The sequence below is a fragment of the Mus pahari genome, chromosome 21, assembly GCF_900095145.1.
Source record: "Mus pahari chromosome 21, PAHARI_EIJ_v1.1, whole genome shotgun sequence".
Classification (NCBI taxonomy): Eukaryota; Metazoa; Chordata; class Mammalia; order Rodentia; family Muridae; genus Mus; species Mus pahari.
The window spans coordinates 28,167,364-28,193,610 of record NC_034610.1 but is presented as its reverse complement, the minus strand read 5'-3'; the positions used below and the strand labels follow the sequence as shown (position 1 = coordinate 28,193,610).

The window sequence follows — 26,247 nt, the reverse complement described above, 5'->3', positions numbered from 1 at the left end:
AGAGGCAGAGGCAGAGGCAGAGGCAGAGGCAGAGGCAGAGGCAGAGGCAGAGGCAGAGGCAGAGGCAGAGGCAGAGAGTACAGAGGAAAAGCAGATGAAAATTCTTAAAGGTGAGATACACAGGGGTCACCAACCCTGCCCATGCCTATATGGCTGTGTGTTCTCCCCACTTTGCTTCCAAGAACAGTCACCTATCTAAAACTGTACATTGACAGGCTCCACTTGCCCCTGGCCCAGGTTCATGGTCAACCTCCTAAAATCTAAGGATTTCTTTAGAGTTTTTGTTTGCTTGTTTGTCATTGTTGCTTGCTTCTGTTTTGTTTGCTTTGTGAGACGGGGTCTTGCAATGTAGCCCAGGCTAGACTTAAATCCAACCATCTTCACCTTTACCCTCTCAAGTACTGGGATTTCAGGTGTTCACCACACCTGGCTTCTAGGGCAAGTTTGTACTGGTTAGCTTTTTGTCAACTTGACAAAAACTAGTGCTGTCTGGAAAGAGTGAAACTCAACTAAGAAAACACTTCTATAAGATTGGTCTGTAGCTAAGAATGTGGGTCATTTTCTTGACAAATGGTTGGCATGGAAGGGTCCAGGCCATTGTGGGTGGTACTACCCCTGGGCAGATGGTCATGGCTGTATAAGAAAGCAAGCTGAGAAAACCATGATGAGCAAGCCAGGAAGTTGAGTTTCTCCAAGGCTTGTCCATCAGTTTCTGCCTCCAGGTTCCTGCCTCAAGTTTCTGCCCTGACTTGCTTTCATGTCAGTCTATAACCTAGAAGGTAAAATAATCCTTTTCCTTTCCAAGTTGCTTTCAGCTATGATGTTTATCACAGCAACAGAAAGTGAAGTAAAACGGCAGTCAAGATGAGAGTCCAGGAATGTGTGAACAGGGCGAATAGCAGAAGGACTTCCCAAGTCACTAAAGTTAGAAGTTAGAGAAATGGAAGGTGAAACTTTGTAGGAGGGATTTCAGATGCTAAGGTCCTGTTCCCCGTCTGGTTCTTGATAGATCAATAAAGATGCCATGGGCCAATTTCTGGGGGGAAGGAAAGAGGTGGGACTTCTGGGTCTAAGAGATGTAGAAATAGGAAGGGGGGATTTTGCCATGCTTTGGAGGGAGGAAAGGTAACAGCCATGTAAGATCTTGGGTGTAGTGGACATCGGCCACTTCCCCAGGCAGGAGATTAGAAACACATCTAACCCGGAGGGCAGTTTTGGTTTGTTGAACAAGGAGAAAGTAACTGGAGCACTAAGCTGAGGGCAGATTAAGAGGTGCTGAGCTAAGAGTATTGGGAAGGGCATGCTAGCCACAGGAGATTAGAAGCACCCAGCAACTGAGCCAATAGGCTGGGTGAAATCGAGCTAAGTGTGTGTCTGTTTTTCATCCATAGATTCAATATTCTCAGGGCAGGGACTTGTAATGTGGTCTGCTGGGAGCTGTTTGGGGTAGCAAAAACTACATGCCACATGACTCTCCTCTTTGGACAGGTGATGGTAACACCTGAAAACTGTTTAAAATAACAAAACTGTGTCACCTGGAGAACCAGTTAGGCATTATCAAAAAATCTGACTGTGTCAGTGGCCAGGACACCAGGCAGGAAACAATAAAACACCATAACCCATCTAGATGGTCTCCGCTCTGGGGATGCTGGAATTTACTCCCAACCATCACAGCTCTACAGTAAGGTCCATTCAGGTACGCTCCTTGATAAAAGAGTCAATATTCACTTCATCTAGGGGCTGGGGGAGGATTACAGTTCGATCCACCAGCTAGCAGGGACGACCAGAATTGCTCTTGCTTTTCGTTATCTGAAAAGCAGTTCATGGTATCTGCTTCAGGTGAGGTCTTGTTGTGGGTACTGTCAAATGACTTCTGCCAACAGAAATTCCTGAAGCCCTTAATCACAGCCCAGTTTTGATTTTCCTCCTTTAACTTGAAGCTATGAAACTATGTTCTTTGCTTGATTCATATCTGCTTTTAAGATTAATTCATTTTGCTGTGATTACAGTCTCCTTAATCTGATATTCAACTTTTTACTTCTAGATGAATTTGTTTCTTACACAAAATTCACCCATGTCTGCATATACCACATTGTCAACCTTAGCATGTATAATTTTTTTTTTGCTTAGTAATGGATTTATTGGCATCTTTGCACTCACAATTTAAGCAATATGAAGTTCACATAAATATTCTAGCCATGGAAAGCAATCAACAGGACAGAAAAAAATGAAATTATAATCTCCTACTTTCTAGTCACTAAAAAGACTAAAGTAATTTCACTCCAAGAATATTCATCATGTCTTAATATTTACCCAGGTGGCCTGTGGAGCAAAGGAGGATTTTATCTGGGGTCATGGAACTGCAATTTAGGAAGCACAGATACTCATGGAATCCAGAATGTGGCCCCTTGGGAAGAGTTAGAGACTCCTTTAAGGGTAAAAAGAGGTCGTAAGTAGTTTGTTTACAAAGGCTCCTTATCAAGAATGATGATTGCAGGATAAGTCTATTTCTGTAGCTCAGGGCCTAGCACAGATACTATAGGATCATACTACTGTTCTAAGAAAGGGTTCAGTTTACACACTCCTCAGGATTTCTCCTCTCTATAAATGGCTTTTAAGTTCAGACTAATCACCATGGCACAAGAAGAAGTATAGATCACAAAATGAAGTTAGTGCTGTAACTTCATGTGCTGGCTTCCTATACCTCTTTTCTTTTTATCCTGACCCTCTTTGCCAAAGATACAGAAATCTCAAATGTCACGTGTTCAATAGTCTTTAATTCCTACTTGTTTATATCCATGTAATTCTAATTACACAGAGAGAAATAGGGCTGTGTTAAGGTAAGAGTGATCATTTTAAATTTAGTAAGAGGCCGTAAAGTCACCATCAATTAGAAAATGTCGACTGGGCCCAGTGCTCTTTATACGATGTGCTTTAGGGCTAGGGACATACCTCCATGGTAGAGTGCTGGCCCCATATGAGCAAGGTCCCCAGTTCTACTCCCATCACAGAGAAAATAAAGTCTACACTTTATAAAAATAACATCATTACCTGGGGGTGGCAAGAATCTACAAGCAAGATGTGGGTAAAGTCATCTGCTCTTTCCTTTTGTTACTGCCATCATTGTCATCATCATCACCGATGTCATCACCACCACCACCACAATTGTCACTGCCCTGTGCTCACCTGGGATCTAAGAAAATGTGACAGGAAACAGATCCGCCCCCTGACCTCACCTCCTGAAAGTTCACCTCCCTTAGGAGATCTTCCTCAGTCTTCTGATTTGCTTTGGGCCAAGATGAACTAAGTGGGTGATTTCAAGTGAGGGGTTTTTGGCTCATGAATAACACTTGAGGACTGAGGTCAGCTCTCTGGATGGTCGATGATGTCAAAACATTGGAGCCACCAGACAAACTCTGGCCACCTAGGCTCATACAAAACTCACAGTTGCTACTCTGCACATGATATCACACAACATTGCTAACAAGATTAACTGTTCATTCTACTGGGAGGAGAAAGCTAGAAGCCAAATATGTCCAGGATGATCCCATATTTGACTTCTGGCATCTCTTCTGAAGGATGGTTTTAATCTGTTATCTTTACCAGATGAACCAGAATAAGAAGTATAACTGATTTCAATGATTCTGTGGGCTCCTCTATTAAATCACCAAATACAAAGTTCACCCGAGGCACTCCTAAACCTCTAATTGGTTTTGAAGTGGGGACAGTCTTATGGACCATTCTTTAACTTCGCAGAGTGCTGAATCTTTACCAAACAGGAAATGGACAAAGACTTTTGATCCTAACTACTATTAGGGAATACTTCTGGGTTGTAAAGACAACCTCAATGGGTTTTATACATACACCAGCAGGAAGCTGATGTTCCTTGTGTAAGAGTACAGAGAAAAGCATCGAGGGGGAGAAAGAGCATGGATTTTCTTTTAAATGTCAGCTCCAACACATACTGGGCAGGGAGGTCTGGTGCCTTAGAACAGGAAGGGCCTGGGAATGTAGCTTAGTGGGCACAATGCTTGCCTAGCAAACTTGAGACCTAGATTCAGTCTCCACCTCCACACAAGACCAGCATGGTACACACCTAAAGCCCCAGCGCTTGGCAGATACAGGCAGCAGAATCAGAAGGTCAAGGTCATCTTCAGCTACATGGTGAATTTGAGGATGACCCGGTCTACATAAAACCTCAAAACAACACAAAACGCTGGGTGGTGGTAGCAATGGTGCTGGCACACGCCTTTAATCCCAGCCTTAATTGGGAGGCAGAGGCAGGAAGATTTCTGTGAACGCAAGGCCACCCTGGACTACATACAGATCAAGTTCCAGAAGAGTCAGGGCTGTTACACAGAAAAATCTGGTCTTGTAAAACTAAAAATGGAGGGGGGAGCAGGGCAGAGGCATAGGAATGACAATGTGCAGTTAACAGGGCAGTCAGGAACTGAGACCTTTTAGGCTCGTATCTTACTACTGACCTAATCCTGTAGAAGTCATTGTCCTGTTACACCACAGAACTTCATGGCTTTCACATCAATGGCCTTAGCACTGGAGTGGAGTGCCTTATGACTCCGTTTTTTTCTTTTGTTGTTATTTGTTTGTTTGCTTGCTTGCTTGCTTGCTTCATTGTGTTTTGTTGTTTTGAAGGTATCCAATTCTGTCTCTACTTGAAAGCATCTTTCTGAGAGTGGCGGCTTTTCTTTCCTTTGTTTCCGTAAACTCACGCTTATGGTGACTTTTTCTTTAGGAAACATTATTTTATTAACTATCGATATGCAAGAAGTTATCTGGGGATCCTTTTGTGGAGTGTGGAGTCACTTACTTCATCAAGATTTGTTCCTTTTGCAGACCCAGACTGATGGCTTTTTAGAAGTCTCATAGCCAGATGGGAAGGTCCTAACAGAGGCATAACACAGGGTTTCCTGCTTCAGACTTCAGAGTTGTGAAGCTGAGCTGCCCCTTATTGGAGCAATTCCCCTAAGCTACATGCTAGCCACCACTTTGGCTCCTAACTTCCAGAAGCTGTTGAGCTGACAGAAGGAAGTGATGACCCGTTTCCCTAATTTGACATTCCTTTGAGCATTTAAATTCCTACCCAAGTTCCCTTCTCAAAAGATTGCCTTTTCTCTTGTGAGGCTATGCCAGTGCCTGGCAAACACCGAAGTGGATGCTCACAGCCAGCTATTGGATGGAACACAGGGTCCCCAATGGAGTACCCAAGAAGCTGAAGGGGGCTGCAACCCTGTAGGTGGAACAACAATATGAACTAATCAGTACCCCCTGAGCTTGTGTCTCTAGCTGCATATGTAGCAGAAGATGGCCTAATCGGCCATCANTGGGAANAGAGGCCCCTTGGTCTTGCAAACTTTATATGACNCAGCACANGGGAAGGCCAGGGCCAAGTAGTGGGAGTGGGTGGGTAGGGGAGCAGGGGCGGGGGGGTATAGGGAACTTTCGGGATAGCATTTGAAATGTAAATAAAGAAAATAAAAAAAAAAAAAGAAGAAGAAGAAGAAGAAAAAAGATTGCCTTTTAGTATTCACTGCTATGTCCCCGTCTTTAGATGACAGTCCTCAAACATTGGTTGAGCAAATGAATGATGGGGTTGTGGTAAAGCAATGGCTGTGCCTCCTCCAGACACCCACACAGTTTCCAGTGTTGTCAATACTCTGTTCAGGTGATCTCTCCACCCTAGCCAGTTCAAGGAAGACTGTGGGTCAGTCCATGTCAGCATAAACAAGATACGAACATGACAAGCTAATCACAGCTACTGCCAAAGCCCCTTAGGAAAGTGATGTCATGGCACAAGGCCCAAGCAAGCAGACTCTGTCTTCCTATGGGCAGGACTGGGGTGGGGGTGGGGTGTGAGGCATGACATCAGAGCGGCTGACTTCCAGAAAGCATCAGACGGTTTCTACTTCTAAACCATAGCCCGCTTACTACATAGAAATGGCCCTGACATTTCTATGACCCCACAGATAACTAGGACTTGGAAATGCTTCTCACTACCACTGCCTCTGAATCATCCTGGGGACCTCTGGCTCCATAGCAACCGATGGGCTTTGATTGTTCAAAGGCGTGCTTGTAGCACAACCACTGAGAGAGCAAATGACACCCAGGTGCTGAAAGAAAAGCACCATGTTTATCCTGAACAGTGACATGGGCACCTTCTGCGAAGAGCAGACCCTTTTCAGAACAGCCCATTCTTGGCTTTGCCACTCGCTGAAGTCCAGAAGGCAGGCCCCTCCCGTAGGTACCAAACACACTTTCTGTCCCTTACTCCTATATAATGGAGGAGCACCTATGTGATCTTAAGGCTTGAAAATCAAGCAAGGGACTGAGAAATAAGAAAAGAGGCTCAACTTGGCTTGGTTGTAGCTGCCGAAACATTCCCCTAATTCTGCCAATGTTCTACGTGCAAGGTGTAACAATGACCTCTTTCCCCATTTACTTAAAGCAGACCTATTTAATATCAACTACATTCAAAATGACATTTACTAAATGGGGGCAATCTCAAAACTCGACCCCACCCTGTGCTCTGTGTGTGTGTGTGTGTGTGTGCGCATGAGCTCATGTGTGTGTATGTGTGTGTGGATTTCTGTGTGTGAATATGGCCATATCTGTGCCCTGCACCCGTGTGAAGACCCGCGGCAACCCTATGTGCCAATCCCCCTTCCACCTCTAAAACTCTGATCTTAGCCCCTACTCACTCCTACACATAGAGTTGGCCCCAACATTATGAGTCTTGATGGGCCCAAGTCATGAAAGGTATGTACGTCAAGAGGTCACAATTTGGATATAAACTAAAGGGAAGAAAGGAAAATCCTTTCTGTAGTCAGCCTGTTACATAGAGAAGAAAACCATGGCCGAAAAGATATGGCAGAGGGTGATACGCCCAAATCAGTATACTTGTGAGAAATTAGTACATTCTTTGAAAGTCATTTTTTGATGTTAGCAATTGAAAAATGCAATTGGTGACTTGGGACATTTTGAATGTTTGAATGTAAGTGAGAGGCTTTCTATAGATTCAGATTCAGTGGGTAGGTCACAGCGCTCTTGTGCATTAGCTTTACCTTATGGGTTTCCATACATACTCTGACCTGTTCACTGACAAGTTTTGGGAACTTTGGCAACCTCTCTATGTCTCAGATTCCTTAACTGATAACAGCAGGATCCGTCTCCAGTCTGATGTTGAGAGGCAGCCATATGGAAACTTTTTCCTACCAAGAAGTAAAAAAGCCAACAGCCAAATGAAAGATCAGCAATTCCTCTTTAAGAGGTGTAGCTACAGGGCTAACCAGTAACATGAACGGAGAGAGTGGTGGGCAGATACAGAGAATTACAACAGGGAGCAGACAAACCACAGGGAGCAGCCCCTGTCTCCCTGGGAACCAGCATCCTGGAAGAAGACCCATCCACAAATGACAAATTGCTTAGAGAAATTTAAAAAACTAACGGGACTTGGGTCTGGGGGTGGCATCATTTAGTGAGTTTTTCCAAGTCCTCATATTGAACATCAAAGGAAAATTCTTCGTGTTTCTAGAATCTAAGAAAGTTGACAGAAGGGACGAAAACCAACTCTAGCTGGCTCTCTCCTTCTGGGGGGGGGGGGCAGGGCGGGGTCCAGGGAGGTCAGAGGAAGGTGCAGTAGGAGAGCTGATGTGGAGACTGAGAGGAACAAAGGCACTGTCCAGTCCAGGGGCAATAGCTCACCGAAAAGGCTGAGACTGTGTTCTTAGGCTGTAGAATGTTCACTGCCTGCCCCGCCCAGAGCTCTATTACTAACGACTGGTGACAAATCTCTTGTACCCAATTCATTAAGCAGATAGACAAGACAACAGAAAAGGTCAAAGCTCACAGTTTAAAGAAACAGCGACCATCATTATGAGAAAACAGCAGGACACATAGTGGACTGAGAATCAAAACCAACTATGGTACTGTACCAAAGGCTCTGCCGAACAGTCAGACAGGCAGAGGGGACGTCCTGGTGAGGAAAAACACTCCTCACCAAGATGCAGATGACCTTTTGTGGCTCAAAAGTACAATGGACACAGTTGAGGAAAGAATCCCTAAGCTTGAGGCGATATCAATAAAAACAGCAGATGCGATCCTTGGTCTTAACTGTCAACTTGGTGCTATCTAGAATCATCTAGGGCACAAGGCTAGGCATAGGTTAGCCTCTGGCACACTCGTGGGAGATTGCCTTGAATGGACTAGTTGAGGTGTGAAGACCTCCCCACTCTGCGCGGTGCAATTCTTTCGGTAGGATCTTTGACCATATGAAACTGGAGAGCCATGGGGAGATCTGAGCATTGACATTCATCTTGCTTTCTGCTTTTGGCTTGCTTGTGACAAATTAAGCTGCTTCAGTCTTTTGCTGCCCAGTTTCCCCCATCATACTGGGCAGTACCTTGAATTGTAAGTCAGGATAAACCCTTCTTGTCTTAATTTGGTTTTGTCGGGGTATTTTATTGAAGCGATAGGGAGAGAAACGAGGAGTGGGAGGGAGGCATTCCAGCTTTATAGGTAAGAAGATATACTCTTTTCAAATATGATGTCTCTTCCCGACGTGACCTCCAGATTGAACGTAATCTCACTCACCACTCCCAGTAAGTTCCTTTGTGGTTATTGTTAGCCGATTCTAAAGTGCAGAGACACATGACTGACGACCGTTATCACAGCACCAATAGAAGAAAGCCACTAGAGAGAGGATGCTATCTATCTTCAAGATGTACTGTAAGGCTCAAGTAATTGAGACTGTGTGGTATTATAAGAGAAAGAGAAACCCAGCCATGACCCAGAATAGATAGCCCAGAAATAGACCCATAGAAATGTGATCAACTAATCTTTGATAAAGGATCAAAGACAATAATAAGAGTGAGGTGAGAAAAAAAAACAAACTCTTGGACAACTTGTGCTGACACCAACTGGACATGCACATTCAAGATAAAAGCAAATACTGTAGAGACAGCTCATCATTCTCCCCGAAAAGAAACTCAGATGAACCAAAGATAGACCTAAATGTCAAACAATAACAGTCCAGTAAGATGTATATTGAAGGAGAAAACAATAGTGGCTGTCCACAGTGATGAGTGTTAGGAATATCAACAAAGGCAAAGAAAAAAATCCATGCAAGAGAGCACTGATAAGCTGGGCTTTGCTAAATAAACTGCGGTATAAAAGACACTCCAGAGAGAAAGAACAGAGTGGAAGAAAAGACGTTCCTGTTAATAAAAGCCTGGAGGCCAAGACAAACTGTGTTTCCCATTCTCCCCTATGTGTATGATACACAACTATTCTACCAATGATCTCTCTCTCTCTCTCTAGCCTTGAAGAATTTTTAAAATTCAACAGCATGAGCTGGAGAGGCAGCTCAGTGGTTAAGGACAATTGTGGCTGTTACAGGGGACCTGGGTCTGGTGCTCAGCCCCTCACATAGTGGCTCACAGCTGCCTGTAGCTCTAGTACCAGGGAATCTGAAATCCTCTTTTAGTCGCTGTGGGCACCACAGGAATGTGATCCACTTAAATACATGCAAATGAAACCCTCAGAGACATAAGGTAAAAAATAAAAATAAAGTCATCTTGATATCCAACATCAGCAAAAACAAAAACCCCGCTTTAAAGAATTGAACTAGAGACCTCACTAGATATCTCTCCCCTAAGGAAATATATAGGTAGCAAATGTGTATACAAGTAAGTGCTCCATATGTTATGTCATAGGAAAACTTAGATTAAAAACAAAGATATATCACTATGCACCTCTCAGAACCACCAAAAGTCAAGAACATTAACAACATGTTGTTAATGGGTTGTGGATGACTGGAAGCAGGAAGAACATTCATTCCTGATGAAAACAAAGAACCATCTGGCTACCTCAAAAGGGTTTGGTATGTTCCCGCAAATCCAAATATAGTCTTAAGGTACAATACATGTTCCTTGGAATTTACCCCAAGGACATGGAATCTTATCATTACGAACGCCTGCACAAGAGTATTCAGAGCAGCACTGCCAACACTTGAAAGCAAGTCAAGACATCCTCTAATGTGTGAGCACTAGGTGTAGACCTGGGGTTATCGTATAGAGCTAAAATGGAGTAAGCTGTCAAGCTATGGAAAGCCATGGAGGAGACTGAAATGTCTGAGTATGAACAAGTCAGGCTGTGGGGGTAACATCTTGCAAAACTCCAGCTGGATGCCAACAGGAGGAAATCATGAAGACAGCAAAGCCAGTGTTGTATGGGCCTGCAAGGAGGAAAGGGATGGGAGGGCAGGATGTGGCACAGTGCAGGATGCGGGGCAGTGCGGGATGCAGGGCAGTGCGGGATGTGGGACAGTGAAGCTACTCTGTATGACACAGTTACGATGAACACAAGCTGAATGCTCTTAAAACCACAGAAGGTACAAGAGCAAGTGTGAGCCCTATGTAGACTATGGACGTGGGTGATTACCAAGTGTCAACATGAACTCATCAGGACTTACAAATGCACCACTCTGGTGGGGGGTTGTTGATAGCTGAGGAAGCTGGGGATATAGATGGGAATTTTATTTTATTTTTTAAAGATTTATTTATTTATTATATGTAAGTACACTGTAGCTGTCTTCAGACACTCCAGAAGAGGGAGTCAGATCTTGTTACAGATAGTTATGAGCCACCATGTGGTTGCTGGGATTTGAACTCTGGACCTTCGGAAGAGCAGTCGGGTGCTCTTACCCACTGAACCATCTCACCAGCCCCTAGACGGGAAATTTTTATGCCCTCTGGTCTGTTACTCTGTGAATCTAAAACTGCTCTGGAAGTCTAAGTCTGTGTAAAATACTAAGCCATGGGTGATTTAATAAATGTTTAATATATTAATAAAGAAATATTCAGTTCATAATTGATTCCTAGCTTATAAATCAATTAGCTATTGTCATTACTGCCATTAAAGCTATCACTGTAAATAACCCTTACTGAATTGCTAGGGGACAGTTATGAGTACTTTTATTTACAGGAGCCTCTATAACAAGAGGAAATGAAGGCTCAGAGAGGTTGAGAGCCTGATTAAAACTTATACAGCACCAGCTGGTTCTTCCCCAAAGACACAAATCAAAACTCACTCTCCTTTCCACCACCTCTTCTCCTTCTGTGGCAAGGAAGTATAGACAACTCCGTCTCCATCATCAAAGATGCCTTGTTTACATTCCAATCTTCCAAGTGGCATGGTCATGTGTAAGGTAACTTTGGTCAAGTACAGAACCTCCAGAGACGGTTGCTTCAAAAGGAGGGATGCCTAACTATTCAGCATCTAGTTCCGATCAGATAGGGTTCTCTAAAGTTCTGAGACAAGGTACTCACGAGGACAGACGGGATAGCACTACAGAGCACAAGCCCCAGTGTTAGACCTCAGAGTCAACTATTGGCTCCTTGGATTACTGCTCTGACACTGAAGACAAGTTACCCAGACCCTCCTCACCTGATGGCTGTGGATCAGACAGGGTTAATGGGTTAAGACTATGTGAGCTACTCAACTCTGAAAAAAAATAGAAGCCAGTGTGTATCTTTCTAGTCCAGGTGTCGCACAGCTGCGTCTTACAAGCATCTCCTAAAAGGCAAAGCATTCCATCTTTCTCAAAGCATCCTTTAGGACGAATGAACTTGAACAGATTCCCTCACTCGGCAGCACTTCTATTCTTTGAAACCATGAGTTAAAAATAGAATCCAGAGATGCCCACTTGGGAACTCCAGCTCATTTCCCTCCTCTCAGAATAGTCAAAGGCTGATTTTTTTTTTAAAATCTCCTAAGCTTATGTATCAAGACCAGAGGCTGACACTGAGTGAATAAACCAGTTGGCCAAGAGCTTGATGTGAGACCTTGAAGAGCTAAGTTCATCCCCCCAACCTGGTGTGGTAGTTAACACTCTGGTCCCGGCACTGGGTAGGCAGAGGCCTGGAGAATTCCCTAGGGCTTTCTGGTTAGCTAGTCTAGCCTACCAAGCCCACATGGAGAGCTCTGGGACACTGGCAGATCCTCTCTCAAAGAACCAATAAACCATAAAAGCAGGCCAAAATAGACAACATCTGGGAATGACAAGCAAGGTTGATTCCTAGCCTCGATGTAGCCACAAGTGCTTTCACACACACATACGTACATCTACGTGAACAGGCATATATGAATGCACACACTCAAAAAAAAAATAGATGAATTTTGTTGCAGGATCAGGACCCTCCACATTCACTTACCTGCATAGCTGTAAGTCATTGATTTTGATCCCTGGACATGGCAAAAAGCAGGGGACACGAAGGGGGTTGTTTGGGTAGTGGTCTATGGGGCTGATCAAAGTATAAATCTGACAGCCTAAGCTTTGTCACCTACATAACCATCTCCCCAAGAGGGGAACTGAACAAAAACAGAGTGGGTATCTAAGAAATGACATTCTGCACCTTCCAATCTGGTTCTTAACAGCAACCCATGCCTCTGCACATTGCATGTTACCCATCTGCATGATCTATTGCCTTTTAATTTCCTTAGTACTGGGATGGAGCTCTCCACCCTGTGCAGGGTGGTGTCCAAATTCTCATAAGTCAGTAAATAGCAAGTGCTTCCCCCCCCCCCCCAGCCACAGAGGTAACTTTCACATGAGGGACAAACTGAAGCCTGCCTGAGAGGCTAGAGATTGGACAATGGCAGCCAATCAGGAACTGCCACTTGGAGGACATGCTTGCTTGGGACCAATTGGGTGAGAGTGGAGAATATAAAGGGTGTTCCCCAAGAATTAGTAAATGAGCTTGGTGCTGCCTTCTCATCTGCTCCCAGAATCTGTGCTGTTGATCCTGCACCTTCTCACTCACTGCCCCCAAGGGGGATGCCGGGCAGGACGGAGGACTCAGGAGACAGCACTTAATATTTCAGGCAAGCACTCCACACTGAGCCCCATGTCCAGCCCTCAGTTTTTCTCAACTACATTCCTAGCAGTCTTGTCTAACCCGACATATCAACTTTAAACTGCTCTTCCTTCAAATATCAGAATGTTCTAATTCATATTCATCCCCAACAGTCTGTAGATAAAGAAGCTCTATTCTCCAAGCAGCTAAGGAGCAGGCTCTCTTGCCTCCTTCTTCCAGACAGCCTGAAGTCAAGCTGGCAACTTCCCAGCCAGGGGTTGGAACAATCACTTTGACACAACCTCAGTCTTCCCAGGGGAACAAAGGAAGACATTCAAGCAACTTTGCATCATTTAAAGTCGGGCTCTATTCTCAGGAACAAACGTGAGATTTTTGTTGTGTAAATACCCTGCATTTATAGCAATAACAGTGACAGCTCACTGTAATGGAATCTTAAGGGACCAACATTATTATGTTGCTCACGGTTATACTTCCCTTATCTCATACCACAGAAAGCAGCATTAAAAAGTCTCACTGGCAACATGCTCACTCCAGAATAAGACCCAAGAATAAACCGAATAATGTTAAAGGTAAAACACCTGATTAAAATCCTCAAGGAGAATAATGCTGACTATGAAACAGGGGAAAATACTAAAACAAATGGAAACCCATCCAGAAATCTGTGATGTTAAATATGAGACAGATAACACTTTAAGATGTCAACAAGAGTGCTAGAAAAACTCAAGTCCAGGAAGTCTGTTAGAAAGCTGGGTATGAGGTGAAGGGCATGGAAAAGAGAATGAGAATGGATTCAATGTTCTATCTAAAAGCTGATTTCTAAATAAGAAGAAACCATAGATTCAGAAAGCTGAGGGAGAAATAAAGACAATGGGTGAAAAATAGAAAAAGAAAAAGGGCTACATGCACACACGCACACACAGGCACACACACACACACACATGCACACATGTACACACACATGCACAGAAGCACACACACGTGCACAGGTGCTAGTGCACATATGCATGTAAGGAGCCATGGCTATAGTTTACTGTTGGTTTTGTAGTGAAAACACTTGTTTAAGTGGTAAAATTACAGATTTTAACTATTGATTTAATAAAATTCTACTATATAATTTTATTAAAGGAATGAATAAGAAGAAATTACATAGATAGTAAGAGAACTATCATCTTTCCCAGAAAGTCAATAGATGGATAAAAACAGTAACTACATAGCTAGGAATACAACAATAAATGAAAGGAATGGGATTATATATATACATATATATATATGTATACACACATATATATTCCTCTAGAGAGAGGGAAGGGGAAAGACAAGCTTTCCTTTCTTGACCTTACATACGGCGGTTTTTCAAGAGAATGAATGTATGTCATGTTCACCCAAAACACACTTTTAATAGACAAAGTTAAACATTTAAATTTCTGTAGCATGTAATCAAAACGAGGGGCTTGAAATACACAGCTCAAACCGATATCTACCCTTAGACCAAGTGGTCATAAGACACCGCAGACACAGACACCGCAGACACAGACACCGCAGACACAGACACCGCAGACACAGACGACACCGCAGACACAGACACCGCAGACACAGACGACACCGCAGACACAGACGACACCGCAGACACAGATGCTTATACAGTCTTTTTTTTTTAAATGCAGATTTTCTTCCCCAGAGTTTGCCACTTCGAAACTCAGAAGAGCCACCCCATCTCTTTGACATTAAGTGATCTCCAAATATCTGACAGATCTTCCGACTTCTCTGACTTACACAGGAACAAACCGAGTATTTGGCGGGGGTGGTTGGGGGGAACTTATAATTGCGTAACCGACCAACCCTTTATCTCTACATCAAATATCTCATCAGCAATATCTATTGTTTCTTATACTAAACATACCACTTGATGAACACCCAGACAAAGCATAATATTTTTCTTTCCTAATAAAGGTCATTTACATGTGTGATTTTTTGCCTGCATATATGTCTATACACCATGTGCATGCCTAGTACCCACAGATGCCAGCATAGGGTATTGGATCCCCTGGAACTGGAGTGCCGGATGGTTCCTGTGGCTGCAGGAAACCTAACCCAGTTCCTCTGAAAAGCCGCCTCTGCTCTTCATTGCTGAGCCACCTCGCCAGCCCCAATTTGAAGCATTTTTAAAAAATGTGTACCCATAAAGTCATAAGTTATAGTCTCCTTCTATAACAACTCTGAACCTCCTCACAATTTTCTCTGAAGAGAAGATTTTCTCTAAAACATAAGCACACCCTGCTCCAATAACATCTTCCTGAACCAAACAGGTTTCGGCTTAGAAATAATGAAGCTAGCACTGTGAGGGAAAGAGGCACGCATGGGTGGAAAATGACCATTTGTATTCACTCAGTGTAGCTTAGCTTTCAAAACAGGCAAATGAATTTGACAAAAAAACCCAATCCCAACACAGCACTTAGGTAGAATAATTTGCTTACCTCTGTTGGTTTATAGCAGTCTACAAGAGCTTCCTAGAATTAAATACACAGAAAGTCAGGATTTATTTTTTTTAAATTCATCATTTTGAAAGTGAAATAAAAAGTCATTTCTTCTTAATTTAAATTATTTTACCTTAAATTGTGTGTGTATGATATGTACACGTGTGTGATATGTGCATGTGTGTGTGTGTGTGTGTGTGTGATATGTACATATGAATGCAGGATTCACGAAAGCCAGGGGAGGATGCCCGATGTCCCACGAAACAGGAGTTATGGACAACTGTGGGTCACCGACGTGGGTGCTCAGAACTGAACTCTAGTTCGCTGGAAGAGCAGCAAGTGCTCTTAACTGCTGAGTCTTCTCCCCAGCCCCCTCATTTCATCTTGAAATCATTATGTTACAATGGTCTGTGTCAAGGATTACCACTGACTACTCACAGTCACATTTTACTTCTTTGAATGTAGAAATCAATAGATACATATCTAGGAATATTATTCTAAATAAATTTTATTTAAAAGATCCAATTGGTCAGCTAAGATATAAAAATGCTATTCATTGCCGGGCGTGGTGGTACACACCTTTAATCCCAGCACTCGGGAGGCAGAGGCAGGCGAATTTCTGAGTTCGAGGCTAGCCTGGTCTACAAAGTGAGTTCCAGGACAGCCAGGGCTACACAGAGAAACCCTGTCTTGATAAACCAAAAAAAAAAAAAATGCTATTCATACACAGTCATATATTTTTCCCTAGTATGGGTTTGTATATATATATATATAGATATAGATATAGATATATATAGATATAGATATAGATATATAGATATATATATAGATATATAGATATATATATGCACATATATGTGCACAATACATATACATATACACATATACATATACACACATACATATCATACATATACATACATATACACATAGCATACCTATACATACTGCATAGAGCTTTTGAAAAACAAAAAAAGAATTCCTTTTGTGCTATCACAGCTTTGCAAAATCAAGCATAACCCTCACTAAATTATAAATGTCTCATTGATCCGAGCTTGCTTTAAAGGATGATATTTTCCCTCTTTCTGCAGGCACACATGTACAAACTCACACTCTTCCCTTTGGATTACCTACCTGGCTCACATTAAGCTGGATATACTTAAAGCTGAGACCCTGCCTGTACAAGATGGTGGCCACCATATTGGACATGGAGAGGGGGCTCTGGCCATGATTCAGCCATAGATGGCTTTATCTTCTCACTGTTGTGGGATTCAAGCAGGGAGGGGACTTGGAGCACAACCAAAAAGCCCCTTTCAAGTTCTCAACTGACTCTTTAAATGTCATTTGATTTTTGATAAAACTGATGTCTGCTTTATCTTTTTTTTTTTTTTTAATTGTCATGGGCACAGCTGTGGTGGCACATGCCTTTAATCCCAACACTTAAGAAGCAGAGGCAGAAGCAGGCAGATCTCTTTGAATTTGAAGCCAGCCCTCTACAAAGTGCTTTCCAGGATAGCCAAGGCTACACAAAGAAATCCTGTCTTGAAAAACAAAACAAAACAGCCAAAACCCTATTGTCTCCCAATGAAATCGACACACAAAGAATAATCATTAGAACTGAGGCTGCTCGCCATTCTTGGGACACTTGTAATTATGAACACATTAATCACATCAATGAGGTAAAATACGCATTTTGATTGGCTCCAGTCATCATGTACCACTGGTGACAGCCAACAACCACTAATAGTAATTACCAGTGGACCTTAAGAACAATGGCAGGTCACAGGGCTAATTAGTTTTTGAAACTGCCCAGGAACGATTGAGGCATGGCCTCCTATGGGAAAATATGGGTTGTGTTGCTGTCTGCTAAGAAAGATTAGGCACCTCAATCCCCACAATTCTGGCAGAATCTAATCAGGTGAGCACCCACTAAAAGGCATTTTACTAAACGCAATCACATCCCAAGCAATCTAATTCTAGAAACTGCTGTCATAAATGATTTAATCCACAATTGCAAGGTGAGAGCCTGGGGCTTGGAGATTCTCAGGTCTGGCTCAGTCTCTCTCCTTATCACTTGCCTGCATGGCACCTCTCTCTTCCCTAGAGACTGACCTTTCAAGATGGAACCGACTTTGTCTCCCAAGATACTAAGGTTTGGGAGCACTGTCCCAGAAGGTCCCTGGAAAACTGTCGTCAGCAGATGTTTTTATTATCAGACTTGCAGCGGATGGTCAAGAGCTAGCACTGATGCTTTCTGTTCTGTTAAATGCCATTGTTCAAATCCTGGGGACTGCCAGTGCTCCCACTAGACAGCATCAGTTGATACCCAGGCTTTGGAGACCCAAGTGGACTCAAACATCCATGGTCAGGACATCCTAGATTTTGAAAGCTGTTTACCTGTAATTTCGAAGCTCTTTCCTCCTCGCTGTCAGCATCAAGAAGATCATCAATGTCAATTTCGACGTCTGGCATTTCTTCTTCCTGGGGAAGCAAATGTGAATGAAGGCTTTAGTGTACGGAAAAACTAAACCCAGCACTCTAACACAATCGAGTTAAATACATGACTGGACTATCCTGATGGGCAGCAAAACCATGCAGCCACTGACTCTCTGGACCAGAGTCAGGAAAGCAAAGCCTCCATCTTAAAAAGCCTTAATCTGAAAAAGGATTAAGATGTGCAGGGGAAATACTGAGTCTTAAGACCACTCCCAGGTCACTCCTGAGACCCAAGGTCATGTGGCCAGGAAACTCTGAGCTCCTGCTGCAAGAGGCAACGTTGATACAAGATTGACTTGAGTAATGATCGCAGCCACCTCAGATAGCCACAGAGTCTCCGCCTGACCAGCTGCTTCAGAGGCCCGGGGCAGGCAAGTGTAACCTGTGCGCAGAACAGAGGCTTTCAAAGGCTGGTGATTCTGCATGCGTGGAGGCTCTCTTTAGCTCTGGACACTCGATGCTGTTCCCAGAACAAAGACAGACCCAATAATTTACAGTGCAGTGAAGGTTCCCATAGACTACAGTAGCCTAGTCAGAGTTGTCATGGCTAATGACAAAGGTTGGAGGGCACAACTCTCTCTCTCTCTCTCTCTCTCTCTCTCTCTATATATATATATATATATATATATATATATATATATATATATATATATATATATGTTATAATAGGAAAGATTCATTCACACAGTGATGGTAGGTGATGTCGCAGAGACACCATTGCGCCCCAGCAGTATGTACAGAATCCCTGATACTGAAAGAATTGTCAGCCATCACAGTACACTGAATGGCATGCATTTAAGATGGTTGTGCTTTCTGCTTGATTTGCAATTTTAGCTATAATTTTGTAATTGGAGGAACCATAAGTAATAGGAGTTTATACCTGTTTTTAAATGACGCACGTGTAAATGCTATTATAATATTCAATATTTCAATAAGCAATCTACAAGAAATTATTCCCACAGAAAACTATCAGAACCCTGAAGATGAAAAGCAGACCTCAGAGGCTTTCAAGGGGAAATGGGCCGCACATATTAGGTTAGAGAGTCAAAGCCAGCAGGCTTCCCAACAGAAACACTGAGTGCTTGAAGCCAGGATCAAGTCCTTCCTCTGTTTTGTCTAGCTGCATCACAAAGTCTGAAGCTGGAAGATTTACAAAGAGAAGAAATTTGTTTAGCTCGCCATTCTGGAAGTCCAAGAGCATGACATCAGCATGCTCATAGGAGGCCCCCGTAGCAGCATCAGGCAGTAGGACACATGTGAGAAGTCACAGGAGGGGCAGGAGATGGGGGAGGGGCCAGGGTCACACTTCAATGAGAACCGACTCATTTTGAAACTGACCCATTCCTGTGAGACCCAACCCCTCCATTCCATAATGATGACATTAATGTCTTTATGAGGGTAGGGTCCCCAAAATCTAAGGGCCTTCCCCTCTTAAAGATTCTACCAGTTCAACACCACCACACTGGGAGCCAAGTTTTTAGAACATGAGCCTTCAGAAACAAATCATATCAAACCAGAGCAAGCCGGTTCTCGACTCCCAAGGAAGGACGTTTTCTAACTTTGATGCCTATCTCTTCCCCCAAAGGTCTGTCAAGAGTGACAAGAAAAACCACAGGCATTATGATGCACCATGTCTTACATCTCAATATCTTTCCTTCCTACATGGAAAGAAGCACTCTGGAGGAGCAAAGAAGTCAACTGAGGAAGAAGCCACCTGGATTGCTAATTGACAAAGCTCAGAGGGGGCAAAATAAAGGCACGACTGAGGGGGAACACGCAGGCAAGGGCTTCAAGAGCCACAGCTGGACCAGGGGTACATCTGGGAGCCTGACTACTAAGATGTGGGGCTGGTCCCTAACACACGCATACCCACCCACCCCCACACATATACACACATATACACACATACACACATACACTCACACACACATATACACACATACACACACATACACAATACACACACATACACTCACACACAGATATACACACATACACAATCATACACTCACACACACATATACACACATACACAATACACACACACACACACATACACACACACACACACACACATCCCACAAGCAAAATATCCTCCTAGTGGACCCAGGGTGTCCACAGTGTGGACGTTAAACAACAGGCATAAATAGAAGACCTTGTCCCAATCTGATGACGCACTATAGCATTTCCCTAGCATGCACTTGCTTTAAAAAGTAACTGAACAGAAATCTCCTCAGAGCTGAGCAACCAATTTCACTAATTACTTCCTTAAAAGCATCACAACAGCCAAACATGATGACACATATATGCCTGTAACCCCAGTGTTCAGGAAGATCCGGAGTTCAATGTTATCCTGGGCTAGATGGTGAATCAGAGGCCATCTTTAACTACATGAATATCACACACACACACACACACACACACACACACACACGTATACACACGTGTATACTCACACACACAAGTACACACACACACATACATACACCACTGCTAACCACAAATGACTATGTTAAAAGGATGTTTTACATTCTATTCATAGGAATTATTGTTCCCATCTTTCAAGATAGCAAGGCTTAGCCCACCCTTGTCACGCACCCCGTAGCTTATGTTCTTTTCTGAGGGACTCAACACACAGACAAGTGACAACTGCTACAGATGGGAGAGGCCCACGACACGTGCTGCCCCAACCCCCAAACATTCTGTCTCCCTTGCTTCCTGCTCATGAAAACACATAGGATGCGACTGGCCAGGAGCTGTGTTATTTTACAAACACCTTGGGATGTGTTTGAATTTTTGACAGCTCACGGGCTCCATTTAACACTTCCAGTTTTATTAACAAATGACTTGTGACACATCCACATGTCATAGCAGACCAAATCTCACTGCTATCTCAACATCACAACAGCATAGATCAAACACTGCCTGCTAGACAGGAAGATTGACATTCCTGGAGATGTTAGAGTATCCTGGAATAGCGGTTCTCAACTTGTAGGTCATGGCCCTTTTGACAGTTGACTGACCTTTTCACAGAGGTTACATGTCAGATATCCTGCATTCCTGCATATGAGATATTTACATTATGATTTATAACAGTAGCAAAATTACAGTTATGAAGTAGTGACAAAAAGAATTTTATGGTGTGGATGAGGTGTCACACCACATCATGAGGAACGGAATTAAAGGGTCACAGCATTAGGAAAAGTGAGAGTCACTGTTTTAGAAGAAGGCACAACTACATCAGGATCTCAGAGCTCCGGGTGCCAGGAGCAGGGAGTTCCCAGTGGAGCTGGGGCCAGCGAGTTGAAGATCACCCCCGGAGAATCACAGGTTCCTATAAAACATCTGGCTTGTGCCAGAAGCAGGAATAGCTGCTGGAGGGTCTGAGCAGGAGGATGACAGGACCTGTTTAACTTTGAAAGGTTTTCAACCCTGCTGCTTGCTGAAGAACGGGCTATGGGGGAGGGAGACCGGTTACACAGTCCCAGAAATATCTGCTAAAAGACGAGACAGGCTCAGAGCAGAGCAGTCACGTGATATGTATTCTGCTCTTACAACTAGGCTCCTATGTGGGTCACGGCTGACCCAAACGTCACAGCCAGCTGAGGTGTTCCTGTGTCTGCTCTGCCAGTGGCTGAAGTGGGTGAAGGCAGAAGCCTTCAATGAAGGTGAACATTAATTGCAAACAGAGCAGCCGGCTGTGAGACTGCCCTGCAGATCAAGGCGTGAGAGAGGGCGCTGGCTGAGGGGACACCTGCTCTCAGACGTTAACAGGGCTATTAAACAGGAGCCACAAGCAGCCAGGCTGAGTAGGGCCTCCCTAGATTGTAACCCATTGGTTATGCCACTTCTTCTCTCGTACCCACCAGGTAGGTACTTCTCCTTCCTCAGAGCTAAACAGGTATCACTGCCCCAGGACCCCCCACCCCCCACCCCTAAAACTAAAGCTCTCCCTACCTATAGCAACTCATCTTAGGAACATACTTGAAGGGCTCTTTCTGCTCTCTAAATATGGATAAATAGAAACTTTTAAAGGATGCAGAAGGCTGGAGAGACTGCTCAGTTGTTGAAGTGCTTGCCTTGAATGTAGAAGGCATGAGTTCAAGCCCCAGAACCCATGTTTAAAAGGGAAAAAGCCAGGTGTGGTTACACGTGCTTATAATCCTCGGAGAGTACAGAGGAGAGACGGGTAGATGCCTGCCTGGGGTTTGCCTGCCTGCCTAACCAACTTGGATATTTCCAAGCCATTGAGAGGCACTGTCTCCACGGTCACAGAAATTCTAGTGCCATAGTTTTCAGCCATCCTAATGCTGTGACACTTTGATTTAGTTCTTCATGTTGTGATGATTCCCCAACCACAAAATTATTTTCATTGCTACTTCACACCTGCAATTTTGCTACTAATATGAATCGTAGTGTAAATACGCAGGATATCTGTTAGGTGACCACGGTGACGGCATTATTTGACTCCTAGAGGGGATGCTCTAGATGGAAGGCAGCTGAGGAATGTTAGCGGAGGATGTCCTATGTTCTCCACATATACATACACATGCATTTAAACACACAACGGCACGTGTATACACACGCGTGCGTGCGTGCGCGGGCACACACACACACACACACACACACACACACACACACATAATGCAGAATCAGGCAGAAGCAATGGATACAACCATCTTTGGTCTCAATGTCTCTTGATGCCCCTTATGGAATAAGAGGAAGCCAGAGAGCCTGGGCGACAAAGCTCAGAACAGAATTAAAGAGCCCCAACCTGACTTTCCTGCATCTGCTCTGACGGCCCTGCTGCTCAGCAGTGAGACTGCGGGCCAGAGCCAGGTGTGGTGACCTGTTCAGAGCAGGGACTATGGAGAGAGATGGGCCTCTGTAGTCTGTGGGTGCTACGGCAAGGTGCTCTACCTCCCAATGTTTCCTATCCTTGTCACAGGGCTACTGTCTGATTCTCAGGCTGGATGGCCAGGTCCAAGCACGAAGTACAAGGCCACAACATGGCAAAGAGACCAGAGAGGACACTAAGTGATTGTTGTATAGAATCAGTCTATTCCTCTTTTAAACATTAATAAGCTCTCAATGTAAATGTCTCTTCCAGAAAAGCTTAATTGCTAATGCCTGGAAAAATCCCACAAATGAAAGCCTTAAAAGATTATCAATTTTCTTAAAACCACAAGGATTAAAAGGGGGGAAAGGAAAAGAAAAGATAAGCAAAAATCTCAAGGATCGGTGCCAGGGAAAGAGCTGGTAAGTCAGCCAAAGCTTGTGCTGTCCAGAACGAGACTTCCACCCAGAGTTGAGAGAAGCCAGGGCCACAGCTGACAAACAGCATCCTGGCTAAAACTCAAAACAGACAAGCGTCCAGATGAAAGCCAGAGGCCAAGCCAGGGCCCAGGGATACTGGAGCAAGGCACTGTGAGCACAGTCTGGAGGAGGCAGCTGGGCTGTGACACAGCATGGGCCACTTCCACAGTGCCCAGTCTGCATGGCAGTTGAGACTCTGGGGAGGGGCAGAGAGAGCAACTCAGATTCCATGCTGACAGAATCTCACATTGGGTACCAGGGACACACCAGGGTCAGAAGGTATGCATGCTGTCAGGCAAATTCAGTCTTAGAGGGCCAGGCATAAAACAAGCCAGGTACTACCAGAGCTTGCCTGTGAAGTGAGCAGACCAAAGGCCAAGCTCCTTTGTAAATAGTTAGCATGACTATTTATGTCTTGTGGGTACATTCTGTGTGGACAAAGTGACTGTTCACAGAACCCCCTCGTGAACAACCACTTCCTAAGCCACCATGCAACTCTATCGCCAAGGTGTCACAGAATCAGTGAATTTACCACCAGCTAAGCTGCTGAGGGATGCTTCGCTCTGGCTTCCACACACAAATCCTCACCTCTCTCTAGTCAAATCCCCACTCCACAGCCAGACTGACAGCTTTAAGAAGACAGAACTGTCATTTTTTCCTTCCCAGGGCCTTTGAGTGGCTTCCAACTTCTCTAAAGAAGAAATTCTTTAGGTTGGGGATTTACCTCAGTGTTAGAGAGCACCTGCCTTGCAAGTACAAGGCCTTGGGTTTCTTCATCAGCTCCAAGCAAAATTCATTCATTTATTCATTCTTTGGGCAGTGACGGCCCATACCTTTAATACCAGCACTTGGGCTCTTTGAGTCTGAGGCCAGCCTAGTCAATAGAGCAAGTTCCAGGATGGCCAGGGCTGCACAATGAAAGCCTGCATCAAAAAGCCAACCAAACACATGCAAATCTTAAAGAATAAACTCACTAACACACTCTATGAGCCAGACTTCTGGTCTCTTCTGCATTCAACACCCCACACATTACTTAAAGCAAGCACCATCTACGTTTCCACAAGGCCTCCGCACATGCTCAATAAAGAGATGGTATGCTATGGTCATTATCTCACAGCCTCCCCGTATTATGGAAGCTGGTTTATAACATCATGTCTCTCTGCTGTACTTAACGCATGTTCACCAGTTTCCACTCATCAGCCAGTTACTACCCTGTAAGTCTTTTGTGCTTTGCGCGGTCTCAGAGGCACAACCAGTCTCAAACGACAATAGTTCCCAGGGTAGGCATTCTCATCTTCACCTTGCCCAAAGTTTCCACACCCAAACAAGGTGACGACTACTCTAGACATGGCCTCACCATGCTATAGCCTCATTAGACATGGCATGAGAGAGGGAAGTAAGGTTTCTCCACTGGGGGTTTCAGAGACCATAGAAACATGAAAGGAAAACAAGAAAACACTTTGAATAGTGGAAGCCCATAGTGGAGTCATCTAAAGTCATGGTATGGAGGAGCAGTGGCCAAGCCACCCATCACCATTGGGCTTCCAGGGAGCTCCTCGGAGACTCAGAGGACAACAACAGGGTTGAACCATTCATGAATCCACAGCTCCTGTGGGATACATATGGGCAGACTTGATATACCAGTGAACATGGCAGTGGGTGGGATGGGCAAGTCTTGGAGCCACTGAGCATCTTTGGAGAACATGCAAACCTCATCTGGAAAACAGGGCCTTATCTGTGACAAATATGGCAGAGATAGTGGCTTTGCAAATGTCTGTCTTCCAGGTTGTCAGAGTAGAGGCCATGTGTGCTTTTGAAAGCAGTGAGGTCCAGAGGTGCTACGCCCACTCCAGTGAAGTCTGCTTGACAGGCCGAGAGGCCTGGAAGCACTCACGAGGCAAAGAGTTTCAAGGACACTATGCCTCCTGGAACCTTGGCATTCTCATAACCCGTATACTCAAACCCTATCCCCATGTTAGTATGGTGTATGCTCTCTTTCAGCATTGTTTTATTATGAGTGCCTTTAAAGATTGAATTGTATCATAGGTGAGCCTCCCAGTGTTCCAACGTCCTAGAAAATCCTTGAAGCCTAGGAGCTTGGAATTCAGTAGGAATTCAGTGAGAAGGTTACATATTCAGTAACCATTCAAATTTACTTCTAGTAGAAACTAATTCGGCATTACAGAGAACGGAGCTAGAATAGCTCAGGGCTAGTCTGCAGAGTGACTACTGAGGACAGTAGCCAAGTCTCACCCAAAGAAGGGAATACGCAATGGCCTAGGTGGGCTTAACAATAGACTAGCATTACACCTCCCTTCTTAGAGGTCAACAGCAGCAGCCTGGTCCCCGCCATCTTTTGATGTATACATTTCTTTTGTTTTGTGTCACTGTAACTCAGCGGATGTGTCCCGCCTAGCTTTTCTTGTTTTTTCTTCTGTATAAAAAGTTTGATGCTTGATTTGAAAAATTACACTCAGATTCGTGTTGAGTCTGTCTGTCAATCTTCCATGCCCATCTGTCTGAGACTCTGATTTGCACGGATTGAGGAGGGCCCATTGAGCCTGGTCAGTGACACAGAGGAATACAAAAAAATAGGGGACAGGACATACAGTGTGTCTCCACTATCTGGTCCTGGACAGGCACACTTTGTCTTCAGGCCTGGTTTATTGAGCACAGGGTTCAATAAAGATTGCAAGGAGGGGGCAAAGGTAACTGTCCCTGCAGGCAAGTCATGAAGGCCCTGACACCGCGAGGGCTTAGTTATGACAACTACCGGTGTCTGGGAACTAAAACCAAGCCCAGGTAAGACTGCATGTCTCAGAAATAAATATATATACTATAAATATATACCCTTATATGTATATATTTGAATATCTAATGGTAAATTATTTTTGATTTTCTATAAAAGTATTCGGTCAAGTGGTTTCAACTATGTTGCTGAAAAGAGATAAATTCAAGATACCTTCAAAGTTTACCATTCGATATTCCTCAGTTGAGAATTCTTTATTTAGCTCTGTACCCCATTTTTAATGGGGTTTTTTGAGTTTCTGGAGTCCAGTTTCTTGAGCTCT

At 44.0% G+C, this 26,247-nt stretch overlaps 1 protein-coding gene across 2 annotated transcripts in view; it reads right to left on the bottom strand.

Moving 5' to 3' along the window:
* The window catches only part of Ppp1r14c (protein phosphatase 1 regulatory inhibitor subunit 14C), a 92,979-nt gene that overhangs the window by 19,849 nt on the left and 46,883 nt on the right, over window positions 1–26,247 (bottom strand). Inside the window, exons 2-3 of one of the 2 annotated variants that reach the window (XM_021221596.2) lie at window positions 17,762–17,845; window positions 15,365–15,397 (exon numbers count right to left, since the gene is read on the bottom strand). In XM_021221596.2, coding sequence (XP_021077255.1) covers window positions 15,365–15,397; window positions 17,762–17,845 — 117 coding nt within the window. The remainder of the gene's footprint in view (window positions 1–15,364; window positions 15,398–17,761; window positions 17,846–26,247) is intronic. The other variant, XM_029533177.1, reaches the window with a different exon arrangement.